This window comes from Toxotes jaculatrix, chromosome 3 (assembly GCF_017976425.1).
Source record: "Toxotes jaculatrix isolate fToxJac2 chromosome 3, fToxJac2.pri, whole genome shotgun sequence".
In the NCBI taxonomy this organism is placed as follows: domain Eukaryota; kingdom Metazoa; phylum Chordata; class Actinopteri; family Toxotidae; genus Toxotes; species Toxotes jaculatrix.
In genome coordinates, this window is record NC_054396.1 from 15651694 (window position 1) to 15675206 (window position 23513).

A 23513-nucleotide genomic window follows, 5' to 3' on the forward strand; every position below is an offset into this window, starting at 1 on the left:
GTACACAGAAACAAATCAAGCTGAATGTCTTAACAAAATGTTCATACAAATAGTAAACTATTCATCTGTGAATAATATACTTGAATAATTGGTGTGTTTTTGTGTTGGCATCCAAATGATCACTGTGTTACTGCTCAGAGAACAACACTACAGTATCTTTAGATGGTTTCTACTCTTCTATACACTTGGGAATTGCTTCTCGTGTGCCATTATTTACTGGGATTAATCGATTGGGTGGTTGACAGAAAAACAATTAGCAAAAATTCTGATGGTTGCTTGATCTCAACAAAAAGAATTAAAAAAAAAAAAAAAAATCACAGGTTCAAGCGTCTCAAATGTAAGGATTTGTTGCTTTATCATTGTTTTCCATCATGGGAAACCAGATATTTTGGGGGTTTTGGAGTGTTGGTTGGACAAAACAATCTTGCACCACGGGGAGTTATAATGGGCATTTTTCACGATTTTCTCAGTTTACAAACGAATCGATTGAAAATAATCAGTAGGTTGGTCAACAGTGAAAATAATGATTAGCTGCAGCCCTGCTGTTACTGAGCACGACGCAGAGCCGCAATTGTCAAAGCAATTATCAGAGATAAGTATTTGCGAGGTAGGGTGCAACTATGCTGTGAGTGCACAGATGAGTGGCTCTGTGGTGACTGTAAAAGACAACCTTGAAGTGGACATACGTACAGTAAACAACGAGCTGTGAAGCTGAATGGATGGAAACTGAATGGATGGAAAAGGTTCAGGTCAGTCCAGATCCTGTACTGTGTTTGAGAGATAACGTATCACAGCAGGGTACACTGTCATCAAAAACTTAATGCCATAATTACTTCACAAAATATTACAAAGTTGTCCGCAGGGTGGTTGTTAAACATCAAAACTAGTAAAGGAACAATAATAAAAAAGTTGCAGTAATTAAACAGAAATACTTTGTGCTTCAGCCTGTGGACCAATGTTATCTGGATGTTACTGTCCCTCAGTAGTTCAGCCCAAGTGAAAAGGACTAAAGTTTTCACACAGTCATTGTTGACATGAGTCTTTGCATCCAACAAAACTACAAGAGATCAAACCTAGTGATGTAGAACAATTAGTTTTTATGTGTGTTTAGAGGTCAGTGTCTGACTGGCTACTGTAGAGACAACTTTTGGCTTAAAAGTAAGAGGTATCAGTCGTATACTTTTATATCATGAATGTTGCTGGTGTGCAAAGACAATGAGAACTACCAGGAATGAAAACTAAAACATGAGGGTTAGTGTAATATTAAATAGGCAGAACAGACACTAAAATGTTGTGTCCAATTACTTTACCAAATTTAAAAGGCTACAAACAATAAAACCTCATTGAAAAAAAAAACTTATTTTCATGACATAACACTAATCCACAATTATTAATGGCAACAAAACTAAGTGTTAGACCTTGAGATCAATAAATTGTGAATATAAAATTTCTTATCTCTATATCTCTACCTTTAAAAAAATACACTTTATACATGAAATCCAACAATCACACATATTCCCCTGTGTTTGGCGCACAACTCCAGTGCATCCCTTTAACACTAGGAAGCTACCGTACTCTTGCTGAACAAAGATGGACTCTCATCTTTCATTTTAATCATCTATGAAGCAAACATGTCCTAAAACACAACAGGCGGTTATTCAGGCTAATATTTACGGATTCATTGTCTTCTACTCTTGGCTCCACTCTTGACTCTTGGCTAGTCATGTCTCACTCTTCAGTAGCATCTAGGTTTAAGAAGAATGCTCACAGTTTGATGGGAGGTTGGACAGTGTCCAGTGGCAGGTAGAGTGGTGTGATAAACATGATGAGTGCACACGACAAAAACATATGTGATCCCAGCTTTGACCAGATTCGGGGCGAGTTAGAAACAAATGCTACAAGAACCATGCGACAGTCTTAACCATGTCCCAGCATGGTCTGCTCACGTCGACATGGTGAACGAAGCTGAGTCGAAATCTGTTTATTCACTGCAAACAGATTTCTGACTCAGAAGCTGGTCTGCAGCCCTGAATTAGTTAAGATGCTTTACATTACAGCTTGCTGTAAATAACAATCATTCTCTCCTGTCATCCATTATTCATGCAGGCATGCACTTATAAGCAGAGAAATACGAACAAATCAACTTTTCTCCTTCAAACGAAGGCCATGGTAAAAGCTATTTTACACCGAGTATGCAGCTACATGGTTTCAGTTCCATCGGCGTGGATTTTACAACAGCATAGAGGCCTATGTATGTGACAGAGGGGAAAAAAATATGCAATACTTGTTGCATGATAAAGAGCATACCTTTATACATGTAAACAGTTTGGAGAGACATGGGCATGCAGTACCCAAAGCTAAAAATGAAAAGGCACTGTGAAGTCTTGGCTTGGTGCATTTGTACAGTGCACTGCATGCAAAGGGTAAAAAAAAAAAACTCCATGGCTTTCACCGGGAAAGGAATGAGTGTGATCAGGGTTCGAAAAGGGGGACAGAGGGTCCGTATCTTTATGGCCGCAACAAAGTAAAGGTGAGGGCGTTCTCCACGGGCGGTGCTGAATTCATCCACACTTAACTTGTGCTGAGGTTAAAATCTACAATACGCATTTCTCTTACAAAAACAACAACACAAAATGATTTTGACACTTACTTGAACTCCATACTTTTGCAGCTAAAAGTACCGTTTGCTTCATGGAATGTTTGCAGTCTGCTTCTCTGTTGAGGGATAAGGGGTTTTCTCTGAATGTAGGAACTGAGCTAAATCACGGAAGAACAATTCTGTGTGCACAGTTTGGCAAATAAATGATCTGAAACCACACCACGCGCCGTGCGTGGCTGATGTTCAGCACTGCAGCATTCAGACAGAAGCTACCCCCTGTTGTTACAGGGCTCTCATTTAGTCTCTTCAAGCTTTGAGCCACATGTCAAAGTTTGTTGTGTAGGTTCGCCCCACTTCCACCAACAATCTCACAGAATTATTCCAATAAAACTGCATCTGTTATCCTTCATTATAAGTGTGTATAATGAACATGATAGATGCATTAAAGTTATTCAAGCAGCATGACTGTAAAACACGAGATAAGCAATATTCAGAACAGGTTTGCTGTTAAGAAACTTGAAATGTGCTGGTTAGTGGAGTTTCTGTAAATACAGAAGAGATACTACACACTCTGTTTCATCTGATGAAAACAAATCACTGAATGACAGAAAACATCACAGGGATCATTTTAAAACTGTGGCAGGACAGAATGAGAGCATTGTACTAAAGTGTGTCTGCTGATGTAAACACTGGCCTTTAGTGCCTCCCTGCTATTCATTCACAAAAACAAAAGGAAAACACTCTGGTGCTGGTCATCCCTGTTAACCTTCCCCATGCTAACTGAGACTGGACACGTCACAAACCTAAAATATAAATTAAAAGATTTAACAACGATATGGATTTAGAATCCTCTGCTGCAACGTAAAAATGACTCAGACACAAGAAGCTGAGGGACTCTGGCAGCACCGTATCCTTGGCTTTTTGATGCGGCATACTTTCATAGTGATGGTTGGTGGTGTTTATACTGTGTGTAAAATGAACAGCAGCATTACTCTCACACCACGTCTCTTCAGTGTTATGGTAGGTGGACAGCAGGGTTGGGGGGGGTTTACAGGATGAGACCGACTGATTGCGATTTCAGCGCCGTCCTGGCAGAGGGCCCATGGACAGAGACTCTTCCTCATCAATGGTGTCCAGCTCTTCCGTGCGCACAGCGTGGGTGATGAGCTGAAGCTCCTCAGACAGCGTCTCGCTGCGGTATGCCACACGGATGTCAGGGACGTTGGTGCGACGGATGTCGTTGCTCTCAGGACCCTCCTTGGAATAACTGGGGCCCAACCAGTAACTTTTGGCCTGGAATCAGGCCAAAAGTTACATGAGTGGGAAGCTCAGATATGACAAAACTACAGAGGAATAACTGACACGTTTTTAGTAAAGTTAGTTATTTTAGATTCCAAGTGTCTCGCTATTATGAAAAGTCTGAATAATGTAGAGACTTTGTCACATCGATGGATAAACCGATTAAATACACAGAATGAGAGGAGCTATAAACTGGTTTACCTTGTGAGAAAACCCACTCATGAGGACGCTGTTTCTTGCCAGCTCACACATGTCACAGGAACTCAGTTTCCACACCTGAGCAGCAATGCTGTACTCCTCCATCAGAGGCTCCTGGGCACAAACACAAACACACACACACACACACACACACACACACACACACACACACACACACACACACACACACACACACACAAATACAAAAATACAAAAACAAACACATATTCCAGGATATAATGTAATTTCAACCTCGTCACTTCCAATCACTTTTTACATTTTGTACCCTCAGCACAGACCATGTGTACATTCAGACAAACTTCCTCCATACGGACCTTGGTGAAGTGGAACTGAAGGGGATCATCGGTGGACAGAGACACCATGAGGCCTCTGGACAGGTACTCCGGCAGCGGGTTACGATGGTAACTGAGGAACAGGCTGTTGTTACTCAGTGGTGACATGGCAATGCCAATTTGAGCCAGGTAGTAAAGATACTGCAGCACTGGGGCCTGAGGGATATTAAAGAGAGGAAAGACATAGAGAGAGAAACACAGAGACAGACAAACCGGTAAATACTGCTGCCAACCACAGTCACAGGGTGATACAAGAACATCTTTGTCTCAGACTTAACAGCAGCAGCAGTGTTGTTTTGCTTTTTCGATTCAAAGCATATCTTGAATTTTACACAGCAAAAATTAGTGATAAACAACATTACTTTAACATGTTATAGCCAAACATTTCCACTGCAGTCTTGTTGAAACAGTCCAGTGAGTCCTGCCCTGACCTTTCTGAGCAGCAGCCCATGGGAGATGTTCTCTGATAACATGAAACCTGACACCAGGTGGTGGATTGGTCCCGCCTCCCCGCAGTGAGGTCGCAGGACAAATGTATGAAAGCCTCTCCGCCTGTGTCAGACAAATGTAACAACAAAATCAGTATTAAAAGCTCATGTATTTTTGTTTTGGGTTCTTTTCTGAATGACAGTGGGTCGGAAGGAATGGATGTGAGTAAAGATTCTTGTGTGTTAGAAACTGTGCGTCGAGCCGGCCCATACCTTCGCAGGTGGTTGAGCACAGTCATGTTGGCATATGTATAGTAGAGGTAGTAGGAGTAGGGTGGGTTGTCTTCTTCTGTCCAGTTGGCTGGCAGTGGACTGTCTAGATTGAAAATGTGGTGCTCAGGTTTGGACTCGTCGTCCACACTGTCAAATCCCACCACCTATTGACACATATGCATCACATCAACAAAAAAAACCCAAAAACAACAATCAGTCAGGTTCTTTAAATGTGAATTATTGGGATAGTTTGCACGTCTTGTGAGGTGATACCCACATGTTGTAGGAAGAGATGCAGCTCGGGATGACTGCGGGGGTTGATCGTGACTTCAAACAGAGGCATGAAGATGTTCTCCAACATCTCCTGGAAATTAGCCAGCTGCTTCTTTGTGTGGTACACGTCACTGGAGAGGTGGTGATTCAACAGTTACACTTGTTATCTCAGAGATGATTATCATTTGTTTTGTAAAAATGGTAACTGCTTTATTTCCACTGTAGATTTCACTGTAGAAGCTGGGGGCTTTAATTAATGTCTATACTAGTTAAGAGTTAGCTATAGTTGCTTGTACTTTGGTTTCTTTTCTTTTGAGTAGGCTGGAACCAGGCAGGCAGGGTAGCCTGTCTTACATATATGTATCTATTCTCTAAGACAAGGACATAACCACACACAGGCATGATCATGAGACCACAACGTTCAGTGACGTTCACATTTGGTCAATATTTACTGAACAGTGACCCTGAAAATCAACACCAGTACAGGATCTTCAATCTTAATATATGGGTAGTACTTACAATAGACGGGGCACCTGGATAAGCCAGCGCACATTATCAGAGTACACTCGGTGTTTGACGGCCCACTGAGCCAGCTTGTCCCATTCGTCTCGGGAGCGGCCATAGATAGACAGGCGCAGCTCGGAGTTCTGGTACTTGCTCTCCTCCAAATCAAACATCACCTCCTGGGCAAATAAAGACACAGATAATGATGCATGAATTCAAAATGATTTGGACTGGCTGAAAATTAAAAAAAAAAAAATATGATTTTTTTTCACACCTTGACTATGTGTGCAAAGTATTTTCCTTCGATGTGGTTGTCAGTCTTGATGAAAATCTCTCTGAGGATAGATTCTCCAATGGGGTTGTATTTGGCATTGAACTTGTCAAACCGATGGAAAGTGTTACGGTCCTGAAAGGTAAGAGAAACCAGTTAAGTCTAAATTGTATCTCTACCAACAATTCAACTGTATTTCTTTCTACATAACCTCTTAAACTAGTGCATTTTCTTAGCCATTTTGTGCTGCTGCTCCCATTCCTCACCGCGTGCATGTCGAGAGTGTCTACGCTCAGGTCGAAGGCTGTCAGGTTCATGCTCTCAAACACCTCCTTGAGGGTCTGACCCCGACCACGCTCAATGTGAACGATCTCCTCTGGGTATTTCTTCATGGCTCGCTTGATGAACCGCAGCAGGTGCTTCTGGTTCATGCAGGACGATGCGTGTATGTGTGTGTCCACCTGGAGTCAGGAGGACTGGGTATTATCATTTAAATGTCTCTTTTAGATGTATCACAATATACACAGTTTAGATGTCGTTCAGCTGAAAGAGGCTTAGCAATAAAGTTAAATTATTTAAATTTTTGTAGTTTGGGGATCAACTGGTTAAGCCAGCAGCAGCTGTTGTTTGTTCATTCTTGCCTTTCGTATATTGTAGAAGTCTCTGTGAGGAACCTTCTTCTGAGCTGCCAGCTCCTTCATCTCATTCAGGAGGATGTGCATCTGGAATTTTGAGCTTAGGTACTGTAGGCGGCGGTAGCAAAAAGACTTCCTGTGAACACAATACAGAGGAAACAGACATTTCTTTTAAAACCTACACTCAGCTAAAAACACAATGGCATTTAAAGAAGCATGCTGTCAAAGAAACACTCACACTGGGCCGTTGATAATGAGGGCCATCATAACAGTCATGTCTGCAATATACTCCTTCAGGTCAGGATACGGTAAGTCCAGTTCTGTACTTCTGAACAGGAAAACAGAATAAAGTTTTACAAACTGACACTTTGTTTAATCAATGTGTTGTTCCACAGGTACAAAGACGTACTTGTCCATGTTGTTTTTCTTAGTGTAGACATGAACTACTCCATCCACCATCTTGCACCCATATCCTGTGTCTGCCGGCATATTCTTGGGGTCCTGATTATCATAGGGGTGTGTCTCTGAAACAGGTGGGTGGACAGGGGCATCTGGGAAAACAGAGGGTGGATATTAATTTTCCACGCTATAAAAACAGGATTAATAATGATACAGAAAATTTGCTGAGGAGAAAGAGACAAAGCGTAGGAGTTTTTATTAAGTGGCTCTGAGTGTCTCCTGTGTTTTCATTTTGTCTCATTTTGAATTTGTCCAGCTTAAATAAAAAACACTGAACAACAGCTGTTCAGGGAGTGTTTCTCATTCACTTTATTGTTCTTTGCTTTTTGCCATTAGAGTGTGCATGTGGCCTCTTTTTTTGAGAGTGTTTAAAGAAATACGTCACACAATTATTATGACAGAGAGGACGACTGTGGAGAATAGAAACAGTGGAGCCCAAAGACACTCCACTGTTTGTTTCTTAGGGGCAAATGCCTCCGGGATGTCATTCTATCCTTTGTGATAAACAACCCCTTATTGCTATTTCCTTTCCTGTGGTGACAGTAAGCGTTGCATCCACATCCTGTTCTTGCCAGCATACCAGCATCTACAGGGGTCTCCGCTATATCATCATAGACTCCCGGATCCAGAGGCTTCATCCCGAGGTCCTGCAAGGCGTGAGCTGTGGTCTTACAAAAGGTCTGCAGGGATCGGTGTATGTACCTCTCCCGAATAAATAACGCCTTCACCACGCACTTAGCAGCATCCACCAGGTCAGTGAAGGGCACCTAGAGAGATATCAATGGAGTTTTGAGACTGGGTACAAGTGGAATGCATTTTATTGGGGTGTTGATTTGACAGCCTGTGAGATCACAGAGAAATTGAAAAAAAAAAAAAAAAAACATGAACGCAAATCAATAAAAGCTCCTCACCCCGCACTTTTCCTCTCCAGATATTGAGACCCGCTGGTACTCTCGCTCCATTGGCATTTCTCTCTCGTTAAAACCATCATCAACAGTGTCCACACTCTGCTCCTTCATTAACCTTAAAAAGATTGAGACCCAGAAAAGTAGAAAGTAAAATGAGAGAAATGTAGACAAGAGGAATGAGGACGCAAAGAGATGGAAAATGTGGAGGTAAGGAGGAAGTTAAGCAGAAAAGCAAATGAAGGAGAAGAAAATGTTCTTGTTTATTTTTAGTACAGAGGTCTGGAAAGAATTTAGTCCCAGTCTATTAAAGCACATTTTAATACTGAGAGCAATTAAATTTAAAGCTGCTTTGTGAACACCACATAAGGCTACATAAATAAAGTGAATGTTTTCTTTAAAAAAAAAAAACAACAACAAAATCTTCACATTCAAAGTCACATTAAGATCCTTTATTCAACATATTGTAGGAGCACTATAGCTGTGATTACAGCTCTGGGTAATGTCACGTATGACAGTTTCAATCCTGTCCTGCAGATTCTTCAGAGAGTTTTTTGGACTTCACAACTTTGTTTTTGGTCTGAAATACATTTTGAGCTGTGGAACCTTAACTACTGTGGAAAGGTGCCTCCTTCTGTAAATAATGTCTAGTAAAGTCTAGTCATGTCCCTACATAATTTCTCTAATCAAGCTCTAGATACTTGTAAGGAATGATTTAAGGAAAAAGGATGCACCTAACTCAATCAAAGGTATTAAAGCAACAACACTGAGTGTATACATTAAGTATTTCTGTGAGTCAGATTTAACACCTTTGGAATCATCTGGAAAAAAAATCTCACTTTGCCATTATGGGGTGCTGGGGTTAATAAAATGGAGTAAAAAAAAAATTATTAAATCAAGTCAGCAAAAAGTGAATCTAAATACTTTTCAAAACCACTGTCAAAACTGGGAAACAACTAGTAAGATGTAACTATATTGTAAACTTCATTAGTTAACCTGCAGCCTGGTGCTGTCAGAATATGCTGGATTTGGCAGGAGACAAAAGTTTCACAAGGAAACACAAGAAAATCGCATCTCCGTTAAGGAGAGAGGAGTTAAATCAAGATCAATATAACTTGCAAATGTAGTCACAGAATAAACTTTGTCCAGACTTAATAGACTTGTGTATTGAAAGTAAGAAGCAAAAGAACAAGATACCCATATGAACATTTATCAAGTCACCAGCAGGGGGAAGATGTGGTCCATTTCAATATGCTGATAATCTCTGTCAGTGGTTCTGTAGAAAAGACTGTAAACCAGTCCAAAGTTCCTAAATGCTGTAGACTAGATACTGATAAATACATAGTATTGACGAATATTAAAATGTCACATAAGCAGTTGCCATGCATATTTCCAAGAATACAAGCAAGCAACATGGAGACAAATTTAAAGAAAATAAAGAAACAGAGAGAAAATCACTAGACAAAACATACATAGTGAAGCAGAGCTCACTCACTCTAGGTCTGTTGCACTGTCGATTTTCATGAAGTCCTGTTTGGCGCGCAGCAAGATCTCTGGCTCAAGCCTTGGGGTGATTTGCAGCGGCCAAGTATAGTGTGGGCAAGGCAGGGGGCAGATGGGCATCAGAGGTTGTGAGAAGAAATTAAGCACACAAAGGGAGAGAGACCAAATATATGCAAGAGCACACACAAACGCACACTCAAACGAGCACACAGACGCACACATACATACATACATACATATCCACACAAAGCCTTAGGTATTAAGTGATCAAGGTGACTGACACAAACAGAAATAATATCAACAGTTAGTAGTGGTAAACCCTGATTGGTAAACAGGGGCTTGCGAGGCACTGGCAGATAACCACCCAAACGATTGGCTTAGTGGTGTAGGTAGAGTCAACCCTGGCAACCGAGACAGAACCCACCTCCTCATAAAAGTTTGTGTAGAAGAAGACTGAACACCAGGACAGGTGCAAACTGCTGGCTAGCCCAGTTAGCTGATTGCCGGGATTAGCTTAGTTAGCCCACAGACTGGCATGTTGGAAGCTGATAAGCATGTGTGCATGGGTGAAAGCAAGACTGTGTGTAAAAAGGTTGGGGGGGGCGGGGGGATACCTCAGTCTACCTCTGTCTGAGGTCACTTAAAGAGTCTCTTTTACTGATTTTGTGCGTGTGATGTGTGTTTGCATTTCCTCACTTAATGTCCTGGCTGATTTGCCTCTCTAGGCGATGCCGCCGCTCCTCCAGCTGCTCGATGGGGCTGTCCTCCGGGAACTCATAGGGTGCGCTTCTCATCTCGCTCTCTGCCATGCTGAATGTGAACAGCTCCTGGTGTAAACATAAATTATCCCATTTATGGTGTCATAAAAAAATGGGAAACCAATTTCCATGCGTATGGACTTTTGAAAAACAGTGAGACTTACATAAAATCACCTGTTACATTTACATTCAAATAAAGCCATAAATGCCCAAGGCAAACTTTCCAAACTTTATTTTCATAATTAGAAAATTCAAATAAATAACAGTAACAGCTGATTAAAATGTCACTGTTTAGAAATATCTGTCTCATTTTCAGCTCTTACCTCTGCAATCTCTTTGTACTTTTCTTCCATGGATGTTCGCAGGTCAATTGGGAAGTGAGTGAGAGAAACTGGCGTCCCTGGTAGGGATCGTTGGGGCTTGAGAGGTTTGGGTCCAGATGCACCACACAGATCTGTAAGCAGACACAGTTACAGTAAGTGATAGTAACACATGGAGTCTCCACAACGTCACAATCAGAACTTATTTTTTTACACAGTCTTTACTTTCAGAGAACAGTAACCATACTACCAGATAAGTAATGCATTCTAGAAATTTTTCCTCTACTGTATGAAGCATGGTGTCTACGGAAAAGGACTATATGAATATTACCAGGTAAGAGTTGGCTGACAAAATGAATGTGTTGTTTGTGCTTAGAGGGAGAACAGCTGGACAGATAAGGTCTGTAGTTTACAATCCAAATGTTTACTTTTGAAACAGCTCTGACGGTAAAGGATTGATGACCCATAAGACTTCTCTACTAACACATCATTTCACATATAACGCAGGGTTTATTTACAATATCTAGTTAATCATGGTAGTACATCCAATTGCATACAACATCATGTGCAGTGTGCAGTAACTGAAAGATATCATAGGGCTTCAGATACATCTGGGTACTAGATGCTTTTAAAAGCTCATTGCTCAAAGTCAACAACAATGATGCTAAACAAAGTTATTAAATTGTTTATCATTTCACAGTCTATTGAAAACAGAGACAGACAGATAAATAACTACTGTATGATTTTGGCACAACAAACCATCAAACAGGCCTCAACCAAGGACAGACTATCGAGAGAAAACGAGTGTTCTCGTTATTGAGCAATCTTTGGCCAAGAACATCCATTGTTTCCTTCCTTCAGCTTCATGAACACATTAGCCCATTTTTCATGTATCTAAACAGAAGACATCAAAGATGAAAACATCAGCTGCAAAAACTAAACGGTCAGCCAGAAGTTAAACAAAGTCAAACAGGGCATAGCTACAGTTACCTATGAAGCTCTGCTGACAGTGTCTGCGGCTGCAATCTGTGACAGAGCATGAAAATCCTTGTAAAACGCCCAAGAACAGAAGCTGGCTTAAGGAAAGACAGCTGTACCAGCATATACTGTGTCACTTCAGTCACACATGGGCATGCACATACTTGAAAAAGATTTACCCGGACACACATGTACGCTTTGGCACGTGCGCAAACACACCTGAAAATGACACAGAGGGGCCTTCCCCACTCCAGACCTGCTGGAAACAGATGACGCCAGCTCCACTCCAGACTAAACCAAACACAATAGAGGACTACCATGAGTGTACTAAGACAAAATACATCTGTCTCCTAAGACTGAGGTACACTGAGAAAAAAAAGATTTCTGTGCACTTTCTAAACACAGACATAAATTTAAGTTTAAGAGAACCGTAATTTAAAGAGTATCATAGCTATGTGCACAAACAGTAATTCACTCACTCATAATAAGTCTTTGGCTTTGGGAGTGGTGTGTTCACTCTCCTCTATAATTGGTGTCATTACTGGTGCTGTGTTTGGCCTGTGACAATTAGTCTCTGCCATCTGCTGTCTGCCTCCAAGGCCGTGGAGTTAGCAATAAACAGAGGGTTCCTCTCCACAGTATACTAATACTAGCATGACACTGTAAAATATTTCATTAAGGCACAGCGAAGTTTTCAATGGATGTGAGTATCAGGATCTGAGATATATATATATACACACACACACACACACGCACACACACATCAGTCAGGCCCTATATCCAGAGTTATGCACAGAGTACACATAGGTATGGATGTAAGGGTGTGCATTTTCACATGGAGAAACAGATGACTTCAAGTATACAACACACACAAGCACAGTCATCCCCAGTATAGTATCTATGTAATCCCCCGGCCTTTCCACCACAGATGACTCTTAATCCAGCATCCCCAACTCTATTTATCTCAGTGACATCATTGTGGTGGGGAGCACAAGCCTTCAACAGACTTCTATACAAGTAAACACGACAAAACTGAGACAAACTAAGCAGACTATGAAACTAAAAATAAAGAAAAGCATAGAACAGAACCCTGAACAGTCAGAACCCTCTGCTGGTTTTGGCTCCTACTGAACTGTGATACCTATAGTAAAAAAAAAAAAAAAAAATCACATGACATGTAAAAAATGACAAAAACTCAGCCAACCACCAAAGCAACAATAGGAACCCAGGCAAATATATGATGGAAAACCTAGAGGACTTTATGAAGGCCTGTACGATTCATTCAATTGATTGCTGATTTAAAAAGAGCAGGACTGTTAATTTGCCGCAACAATGTTTTATCAAACATGTATTGAACAACAAAGATCAATGTCTTTGATGTTTTACATATGAAAGAGGCCATGGAGGAGTCCCAGCATAGAAAACACTGATCAAAGTTTTGTCTGTGCGATTCGTTTGTGAAGGAGTGTTCATCAATCAACTCTAAACCTAAATTCCTCTTTTTGGTAATATTTCTATGAAGCCTTGACATAAGAACGTTTGGTCTTTGTTTCAAACTACTTCCAGGTTGCATGAGAATGTGTTTTGGCACACAGGCTGGCCAGGAAGCCTATGCTCTAGCCTCACATGCAATTTACTCTGTGTGTATGCCTATTTTAGAATGAAATTCCTCAACCCTTCCATCTTCATGTGGCCACTGTGAGTTAATTTCTTAGACCAGTGAATAATATTGACAAAGCTTTCCATCTCAGCTTTCTCTCACATCCCTGGGACCTGAGTCTGCACACCACCCACATGCACTACCCACCTGTTTTTTTGAACCCTACCAGAGAGGCAGTCATCTAGTATGTGTGGAGCTGCCTCAGCTCTATAAGGATCAATACAATCCTTCCAGCCTGTCTCGTCCTCCCTGTCCCTCAGGCCAAGAGCAAGAGCAGACTAGTTTTGACAGTGCAATTCTCGTTTATGCACTAAAGTAGTCAAACATAACACTTTACAGTTCGCCCATGAAAATATTCCACGACTAGAACAATCTATATCAATTTGTCAGCTTTTGTTTCCACTAGTATGCTGTTAAGTGTATTTTGACAACAAAATAACTTTATACGCAACAAACGTCAAGACCCAAAAAGCCTCCCATTGCTACCAGAATGTCCCTATCAGGCCTACAGGATCAGCTAGTTACAGGGATGATAAACTCTAAGAGATCAAGATAATTAATAAAAATTGGCCTGTCACTGTCGAGACGAACAGTGCTTTCACGACTTGTGGAGGCAGTTATCTCCCAGTTTAATTTCTACATTTATTCTTTCTCTCTCACCGATCAGCATTTCTGTCAAGCAATTAAAGTGTGCTTACTGATTAAATCACCAAATTACAAACTGCATGGCAGTCTGCTAAAAACAGACCTTGTAGTTACACAACTATTCTCAGGGCAGCATCAAGGAAACAGTTTTCACCACAATAACAACATCCAAGGTAACTGGCATTTAGGTGAACACATCTGACCTTGCACTGCCTCACCTACATGGATCTCAACTTGTTGCACTGCTCCTACTCAAAGCAGGGTGTGCAGGGTACACAAAAACCAAAGGAAAAGACAGTGCTTCTTAGAATCAGGAAAATGCCAGCATGTGTTAGTATTCCTTGCTTTACCTTCACAACACTAGAGCCAATAGTATGACGTGGACAATTTAACCAGAACATGTCTCAGAGTAATAATGAGAAAAATATAATTGCCAGTACTGAAATTATTGGAGTCCTGGCATGTCTCTTCTGTGAAAAAAGTTGCTAAAAGGGTCTGAAAAGGTCAGTAGCCCCCCCCCAACCCCGATGGCATAATAGAAACTCTTTGGACCAATTCATTTTGAAAGCGCAACGGCCATTGGGGAAACTCGGCTGGCTGACCAAAGGTATCACTCAGTCAGTAGGTCCGTGACAGATATTTGCATTTATAAGGTTGGATCTTTGTTGGCTCGATTCCCTGCAGCAACACCACAATAATAATAATAATAATAATAATAATAATAACGATAATAATAATAAAAATAAATGCTTGGACTAAATTAACAGAGTATGGCACAGAGTATGGTAATAAACTTGATAATCACAGTATTAAAAAGTGAAATCAAAATCTCAGGATTTACAGCAAAATCACATAAATAATCAGGTTGATGTTTAAATTGTGTTCCACTTGAAGACATTGCATGACTTCAACTGGAGACATTTGTTTTTCTTTACATATTTCACTTTATTCCCTGAGAGGGAGAGTGATGACACACGCTTCAGACGTTCCTTAGCAACCACAGATGAGAATAAACCTCTACTTTGGGGCTTCGTCTCGAAAATATATTATCAGTACTCAGCAGGCTCTGTGCAAGGGAACAAACAAGAGTGATGAAATTTGCCAGCTAAATACTACTGCCTTCCAATTCACATTCTACACAGTTGAGAGAGAGAGAGAGGAAAAGAAAAATAAATAAATAAATAAAATTAAATAAAATTAAAAAAAAAAAAATATATATATATATATGGTAAGAGACATTTATTTTAACTACTACTCCACAGCTTTCTATAATATAAACAGCCTTTAAGAGGAGACAGATATGTTGCTAGCTACTGCCATCACATTCACCAACACACCAGCAGATGTGAGTTGTTGTCACAAAAAACAGTTATAAACATCAGGAAGATCAACACGTTCAGGTGGTCTTTTAAAAATGACCCCCCGCAGTTTACACTATCTGTCTGGCCACACAGCTGTGTTAATGAAGAAGAAGAAGATGCTTATTTTCTTCCACTTTCAGTGGCACCTGTTCAGCAGTTGACACTCTGCTGCAACGGCCTCTCTGGTTTCCTGCACACTCTTGCAGATCGTTTATGTTTTGTCAGCAAACTCACAATAATCTCATTGATGAATCCACTGGGCAATAATTCTGCATCATGCTGAACTTTAGCAAACAGCAGTAGGAATATGTTCACTCACTGCAACAGCCAGACTCTGCAATGAACTATGGACCACATTAAGGAACCGACCAAAAAAAAAAAAAAAAAAAAAAATGCATGACGTATTTTTCTCTTCCATCTGTTTACGCTTCCTCATAAAGAAACCCCCCCCTCATTTCAACATTTCCTCCCACTGTCTCCTGCATGCTGTCAGCTTATTACAGTACACAGCAACTGTGTTAACTGGCACCTCATCTGTCACTATGAGCTTGCTAGTGCAGTATTTTTGGAGTGATAAGTACCATGCCTAACACAGAACTGGTGAAACTTCTAGTAACACATTATACACAATATTCACATGAACAGGCTCTACAGTATAAGTCAAGTCAAAATATGTAACATAAGGTCCTACTGATGATTAATCAGCATAGGTTACAGTACCTCTATCTCCCTGCCTTGTCCTGTTCTCACAGTCTCCGCTATGGTCGCAGTGGCCTTGTCTGAGCTCCTGCGGGATGCTGGGACATGTAACTAGGCCTGGGACGGCCGATATACCCTCCCCCGCTGGCACAGTGGAAGAGAGAGAATGACAGCAAAGAGAGAGACAGGATATGCTCTCTCCTAAACACAAGCTGCCCTAGCACCAGGATCACACAATTCTCCTTCTTTTTCTCTTTTCTTTGCTTCTCCTGCTGTAACTGTCGCTGCCTTCAGTGTGCTCGCGAGGCAGTTTTTTTTCCCTCTTTCCCCTGATTCTCTCTCTGCCTCTGTCTCTCAGCTGCTTCCTGAATTACACCGGTTTTTCAGAGCATGAACAGCACAGCCTTCAAGCTCCCGGATTTAAATACTGGGTTGGAGCATACCACGTGGCAAAAAGGGGGAGGGACTGGGGTCAACCACTTCATCCTCTATTGTGCTGTAAAATGGAGGAGGCCCTGCATCTCTGGCCACTCCCACTTCCTCTCCACCTCCCACCTCTTATTCATGAAGACATCTCATGACTGTAAACCTTTGAATTACGCAATGAAAAGCAGTGTTTAAAAACAATTATTACATGATGATTAAAGGCATAGTTTACAGCACAGATTCAAACATTCATTCTTAGTGTATGTAAAAAAAATCATTTAATTTACACTCCTATCAATTCATTTACATCCTTAATCCATAATTTTACCTGTTTTACTTGCATTTTACATATTGCTGTGATTTAATGTTTGACTGTTCACTGTTAACTGATTTAATGTTAACTGTTTGTTCACTGTTAACTGAATGTTATGTGGTTGTCAGATCTTTAAAGTCAGTGTCTGAAGAGTATTCACGTGTGTTTGTGAGGTCAGTATTTGTATGACTGAGCACATACAGGTATATGGATATATAATGGCATGTACATGCAAGTGAGCTCATTTGCATACTGCATGCCATGTTACGTTCTTTACCAGTCACATGACGCCAGTGAAGGCTATTTCCTCCTTCTCTCACATGACTGCTGTACGGCAGGAGGAGGATTTACATTTAAATTTTAGTGATATTTCAAAGCAACACTTGAAAGCAAAGATCATTGAGGAATTTTCCAGATGAAGGTCAAACAAATATAGGCACACACAGAAACACACACACAAACATCAGCATGAAAGACACACAAAAGGCAGACACATACCACACCAGGGACTGACTTCTGGACAGATCCTCATTTTTCTCCAATCTCATTATATACAAATGACCCAGCTGCAACTAAACTCAAGCCAACAATAAACAGTACACAAGACTCGGAAGAAACTATGAAAACAATGTTACACTTGTCTGACTCACAAGCGAGTGTAAGGTTTTCATCGTTCATTTTTCTATATCCCAACTCAACATAGTGTACTAACCAAGCTTGAAAGGTAGAAAAATATATTCACTAACCCTTTAGGCTACTACAAGACAGTGTCTACTACCCCTTTGAGAGGAGGATGTAAAGGCATTGAATAGTTTGACAACACTGGGTAATGTGAAATTCCTCTCTCCAGTTGTGTGACTGCACGATTGATGAAAAGGTGAGGAATGACATGAACTTAGGGTCTGTGTCACATTTGGTCTATAATCCTATATGTTTACAACTGAGAGCAAAAACATACTAAGAGTTCATATGACTTTTAACAGCGGAAGAAACTTTCCTTCTCCACCCTAGAAATACCATAGATACTACTGGTACTAACCGCAATCAACAGCTACCCATCACCAACAGTGTTTTGAAAAAAAGCTGACCCCAATACACAATACTCTCATTGCTATAGCTGTGCAACCTGTACCATGATGTGCCTAAAATGTAGTAGTCAGTCATGTTTCCACATCCTTTCTGCTGTGCACTGAGTGGGCACGACGTTTACAGCCCAGCTGAGGTCTAACTACACCACAGCAAATCAACAATCTATTTCAAGCTTCTTGCTTCAAGAAAGACTTCATTTAAAAAAAAAAAAGGGATCAACATTTACAGCAAACACAGAAAAGTCTTCAAATACACAGTCAACATATGTTTCAGTTTGCAAAGTTAAAAGTAGGATTTGAGATGAATGCGCCCTTTGCATTAATCTTCAGTTTAACAAAATCAGTGAATGTAGCTATTTTGATTTAGACTATATATGGTACAGATTAAAGATCAAATATAAATGTTATTGTGCAAGATGCATAATAAAATTTTTTTGGCAATAATTTATGAAAAACACAAAAAATGCTGAATAAATAAGAACATAACCAAGAATTCTGAAAGCCTAGAAGTACATTGCTCATGGGAACAAAGGTTTTCCCATCGAATGAAAGCTTTAGGTGCAAGGTGTACATTCTGGAAAGTGCAAAGATCCTGCTACTGTGGAAAAGACAAATTACTAACCTAGTGTAGTTTCGTACACAGGCTACTGCTGCAACCCAAATCCAGCTCCAGCATCTCTACAGCCTAAAATGTCACGTGAGCTTCTCAATATCTATAATTTGATTTTGTCTGAGCAGAACTGCAGCTATAAATTTCTTATTCATTAAAATACATCGCAGTGAAGTCTCTGGACATAATCTTGCATTGCTAGAATAGATAACCTAAGCTAGAGGATAGTAAACAATATGACTGAAATGTAAAGTTTACATCCATCCATCCATTTCCTATACTGCTTGATCCATCAGAGTCCGTAAACATGGCAGCAGTCTATTGGTGCTGCCATGTCAAAAATGCCTCTAGAAAGGATGGTATCTCAAAATCATACACTAATTAAGCAGCCTATAGAGGAACCTAAACATGTATTAAGTTATAAAGGAAACCATGTTGACAAATGTTCTCCATCTGAAATGGAGAACGTTTATATGGCCTGCAATATAACCTACAGTGCTTATAGGGAGTTTTCAAGCATTGAATGATTGGCTGCATTGAAATGGCATTTTATGAATAGGTTAAGCCATAAGTATGAGTGTTGACTGTTACTTACTTGACAATAAAATCAGAGCAAATTGAGCTTTTCTTTAAATCACATTTCTCAAAAGCACTCTGAGGGTCGGTTTCTTTGTCAACAACAGCTTGAGCTTTCCTGCTTTTACCTCTGTTGTGTTCAACACATCTCTTTCCCAAGAGACTAATCAGCAGCACAGGGGAGTAGCTGTCACTCCCTTTCTCCCAGGGAAACACAAGAGCTGGCATTATTGTTAAGGCTATGTCAAGCAAATCTAATCTCTAACCTTGCACAAAAATTCCCATGTGAATAAAACAGGGCAAACACTAAAACAAAACACTCAGGGCTTCTCAGTATTCAGACCGATGCTGTGTATCTCTCTTCCAAAAGTCCACCAGGATTGTTCTCAAAACAGTAAATCTCCCCTGCAGCCCCTCACACACAAAAGCATGCAAACAAAAACATACAGTATGCCTATACAAACACACCTGTAGAAGTACACAGCCGGTCCTTATAAACACTGAATGTCACATGCTCCAAAAGAAACAAATACAGACACACACATGCACACGCCCCCCTCCAATCCTCTGTGATTATCAAGAGCTCAGTCCGGTCACAATATCTCTTGCCACCTCTGTCAGTGCAGCTCTCACCATATCTGAATATAGCAAAGAGGAAAACTGTGTCACTTGACACTGTCAGCATGCAACACACAGCACTTAGCACTGCTTGGACAACAAGAGGTTAATATCCAATTCTTGAGACCACAGGTGTGTCAGGGATCAAAGCTGCAGGCAATAAAAAGAGTGTTGCTTCATGGAGAAGTGACGAGGCCTCTGATAACACATGTCCTGTTTCTATGAAATTCAATACAGGCTCACATGTCCATGCACACACCTCGAGAACATTGTCTCTGATGAGACTTTCCATTCTGGCTTTGATTTAGTGTCTTGTTCGTTTGATAGAACTGCCATGAAAGAATGTCATAAATGCACAAAGGTCTTTTTGCAGTTTGATCAAACTTTTACCACAAGCTGCAAGCATTTACCACTATTCACCATGCAATTCATCTTTTATTACTGTATCAATGAATCAATTCATCATTTAGTCTGTGCAAAGTCAGAAAATTGTGAAAAATTTGATGATAATAAACGTACAATGATAAACAACAGAGAAAAGTAACAAATCTTCATACTTAAGAAGCTGGAACCAGAGAATTACATTATTTAATGACTATGGATTAAGATTAATCAATCATCAATCGAAGGCAGGGGGCTTATCAAAACTGTTCAGCTGCCTGGACTGATGGCTACATTCTGTGTGCAGTGACAATGTATGCTCTACTGATTTATAGCAAACACCTCACCCCTCCCTCACAAGAAAAGTTAGAGCTTAGAACTCTCTCATGATCACTCAACTGTGATATATGCGACTGTGTGTGGAGAAACTGTGTGTGTGTTTGAATCTAGTGGGATAAGAGGCAGGAGGCATATGTGTGCTTGTGCAGTATTCCTAAAAAAAATTCTCAACTGGGAGATCATTAAATGAACAGGGGGGTGGTGGGTGAGTGATTCACTGACTTATTGAGGTCACAGGACAATAAAAAGGCAGTCAGGGACCAAACCTCAGCTGACGTTGGTTCATCTGCGATCAAACGAGGTGGATTAAGTGAAAACGGATCTTCATTAGGAGCCATACTGGGAGCAGAGACAGGGCAAATCAGCATGCTTAACTGTACCTCAGCGATGAAATACAACCCATGATAACCATGTGTATGAGCAGTCTGTCAGCCTGCAAATCACCCCGGTGAGAATTGGTGTGTCCAATGGCATAATGTTGAGTCTAGCTTCCCTGTAAGTGGTGATGATTAAAAGTACAGCTACAGTGGCGCTACTGGCTATCTGGTGCCCTACAGCAACAACAGGCCCACCTGTTGGTGTGAAAGCTTTCAAGGCCTTGGTCCCCTAGTTGTCCAAATCCCCTTTTCCAGAGCTGACACGCTTCCCCTGTTACATGGGAGGAAACTAAGCTATTCTTAGCAGAAGAAAACCATGGAACTTTCCACTCAAACACAGAGCAAACTAGTCCTCGGTCCAGTCTGACTGCAGAACAGCCAAAGACCTAAGACACTGACAACCAGCCACTTGTTTAAAACTGATGGTCTGACTTTACACCTCACTTTTGTGCAACATACTCCCTCTAGTGGTGAGACATAAAAGTGCGTAGACATAAAAGTAAGTAGTAGGTACACCTATTCATAGTAGAAGTACTATGAAAATGTACTGTAAAAAAAAAAAAAGAATCCCATCAGAAAATAAACATATAAATATTCACATTTTATTACTATTATTATGTTTTACCAGAATAAATTCCCCATACATACACTGGTATAAGTGGTTACACACAAAGTATTAAGACTACTTTGTAATACAAAAGTCATTACCTTTGTCATACCTTTTTGGTTGTGCTTAGTCCCAAATGTGTCTCCACTTGCTCCCCCAATGCTCTATGTTTTACAGTTTAACAGTATTAATAGTATTCAATTGCACAGTGACACTTAGCTTCTGCTTTGTCTCTGAGTAGTGAAGACAAAAAAATGCCACTGTGACACCTTTTCAGCAGGAGTGGGTAACACCTACAATGTGATGCAGCACCAACAACCACAACTATGAGGTTGTGGGGCCCGGGGCAGGGACTCCCAGCTTGTCACATGTTTCTGTCTACTGCAGGGGTAGCATGTGGGGGTGGGGTGAGGTGGGCAGGCACAGTGCTGCCAGTTGTATAGGTTAAAGTCCATAAGGAAACAATGTGCAGATGTGCACATTGTTTCAGAGTCACTCAGAGTGTAACAAGGGTTACTGGACAGAGCCCACATGATGTGGCAAGTCATGAGATACAGAATACACTTAATTTCAAGAGAGAAGCCCACAGAGACATGCCGTGACAGGAACAGTATATCTGGTTAATAATGAACAAGAACAGGGGGAGGCTGGAGTAGTGCAAGGAGTACAAAAACCAGTCAACTGCAGCACAGCTGTACAGTGAGTGGGAAGCGGACTGCATGCCTAATCATGGCTGGTGTTTGTTTGGATCACCTGACCATCAGGTGGTATAGTTTGTGATTCTGACACAAAGATTTTAGCGCAAATAAAAACATTCATTGATTTAGAATAATGCATAAATATTCACAATACTGCATTTACAGCTTCATCTCTAAAATTTACTTGAGTCAGTGACAGACTGTAATTGTATGCAAAATGTAGATACAAGAGACCTCATATACTCTCTATACATTATCGATTACCATACAGAGCACAACATCCACAATGGGGAATCCAAGTAATGAGGCAGGGATCACAGGACCTTGCAAATGTCACTGAGTTGTGAAGCTCACTTGAAAAGATTAAAGGAAATATGTTCTGAAAAAAATAAATCATCTAACGAGCTACAATACCAGAAAGCCTACAGATAAAAGGTACACAAGGCAGTGTCAAGTGAGAGGCCAGTAAGTTACTAAAGATCAAGGTTAGAGCGTTTGTATCATATGAGATTACAACAGAAAGTGCAGCACTGATTCATGCTGGAGAAAGGAATTCCCTCTACCTCTCTGGCAGATACTTTAATAGCCTCTATATATCACGTCATATAGCTTTGGCTGCAAAGCTAGAGCATTACATATTCTGCTTCATGTGATGCAATGAAGGTCCAGTGGGAGAGAGCGGCCTGCAGGCAGAGGCAGATTCCTGCAGATGAGAAAACTGACTGAGTAATCAATGCTTCCACCAGCAAATCAACACCAACACTTACATAAGAGATCTGTCTCGAACGTGCAGGAGTGCTGGAGATAAGAATTTACTAGGACAAAATCTAAACTTCTGAGGCTCCTGAAAGGAAAGATACCATGGAGCAGAGCTATTTCTGGTGATTTTACGAGACGCAACACAGGAAATGCTGAAACCTGAAACTGCTCAAAGTGAAGCTACAGTAGATTTTCCTACAGCAGCACTTTGGCATCAAGAATGCTAAAAGACTGGTGTGGTCAGATGGAAGTACTATAATGGGTAGCCTACATGTGGCTCTTACGACAGACTGGGAGTGCACAGGGCTCAGCCAAGCGGCTAATTGTGAGGACTTAAATGACTGCATGGATGGAGAGACCTCTAAGTTATTTATTACTGCAGCAAAAACAGACTTCCTCAGAAAATACAATATACTGTGTCAACGTGAGTTACTGCTTGAGATCTGCTGCTGCATCCATCCAAACACTCAACATTTATGCTGAGCTATGGCACAGTGAGGAAGCAGCTTCAAATTAAATCAATATTAACATTTAATGGCGTCACATATAAATTGCTGATCTGACTTTCGAGTTTCTGTCCACAGAGACCAGTTAGCATTT

General features: G+C 40.7%; 1 protein-coding gene across 8 annotated transcripts in view; it reads right to left on the reverse strand.

Moving 5' to 3' along the window:
• Positions 1-311: 311 nt before the first annotated feature.
• The window catches only part of LOC121179897 (AMP deaminase 2-like), a 29202-nt gene continuing 6000 nt past the window's right edge, over positions 312-23513 (reverse strand). For 6 of the 8 annotated variants that reach the window (XM_041035032.1, XM_041035033.1, XM_041035030.1 and 3 more), the window contains 17 exons: positions 10782-10912; positions 10397-10527; positions 9693-9761; positions 8204-8315; positions 7873-8059; positions 7243-7384; positions 7072-7161; positions 6840-6969; positions 6465-6659; positions 6202-6333; positions 5943-6106; positions 5428-5554; positions 5151-5314; positions 4881-5001; positions 4432-4605; positions 4100-4210; positions 312-3892 (listed from right to left, as the gene is read on the reverse strand). In XM_041035032.1, the coding sequence (XP_040890966.1) occupies positions 3677-3892; positions 4100-4210; positions 4432-4605; positions 4881-5001; positions 5151-5314; positions 5428-5554; positions 5943-6106; positions 6202-6333; positions 6465-6659; positions 6840-6969; positions 7072-7161; positions 7243-7384; positions 7873-8059; positions 8204-8315; positions 9693-9761; positions 10397-10527; positions 10782-10912 (2396 nt within the window). In that variant the 3' untranslated portion in view covers positions 312-3676. Of the gene's footprint in view, positions 3893-4099; positions 4211-4431; positions 4606-4880; positions 5002-5150; positions 5315-5427; positions 5555-5942; positions 6107-6201; positions 6334-6464; positions 6660-6839; positions 6970-7071; positions 7162-7242; positions 7385-7872; positions 8060-8203; positions 8316-9692; positions 9762-10396; positions 10528-10781; positions 10913-16142; positions 16333-23513 lie in introns of those variants that run through there. The other 2 variants (XM_041035035.1, XM_041035031.1) reach the window with 2 other exon arrangements.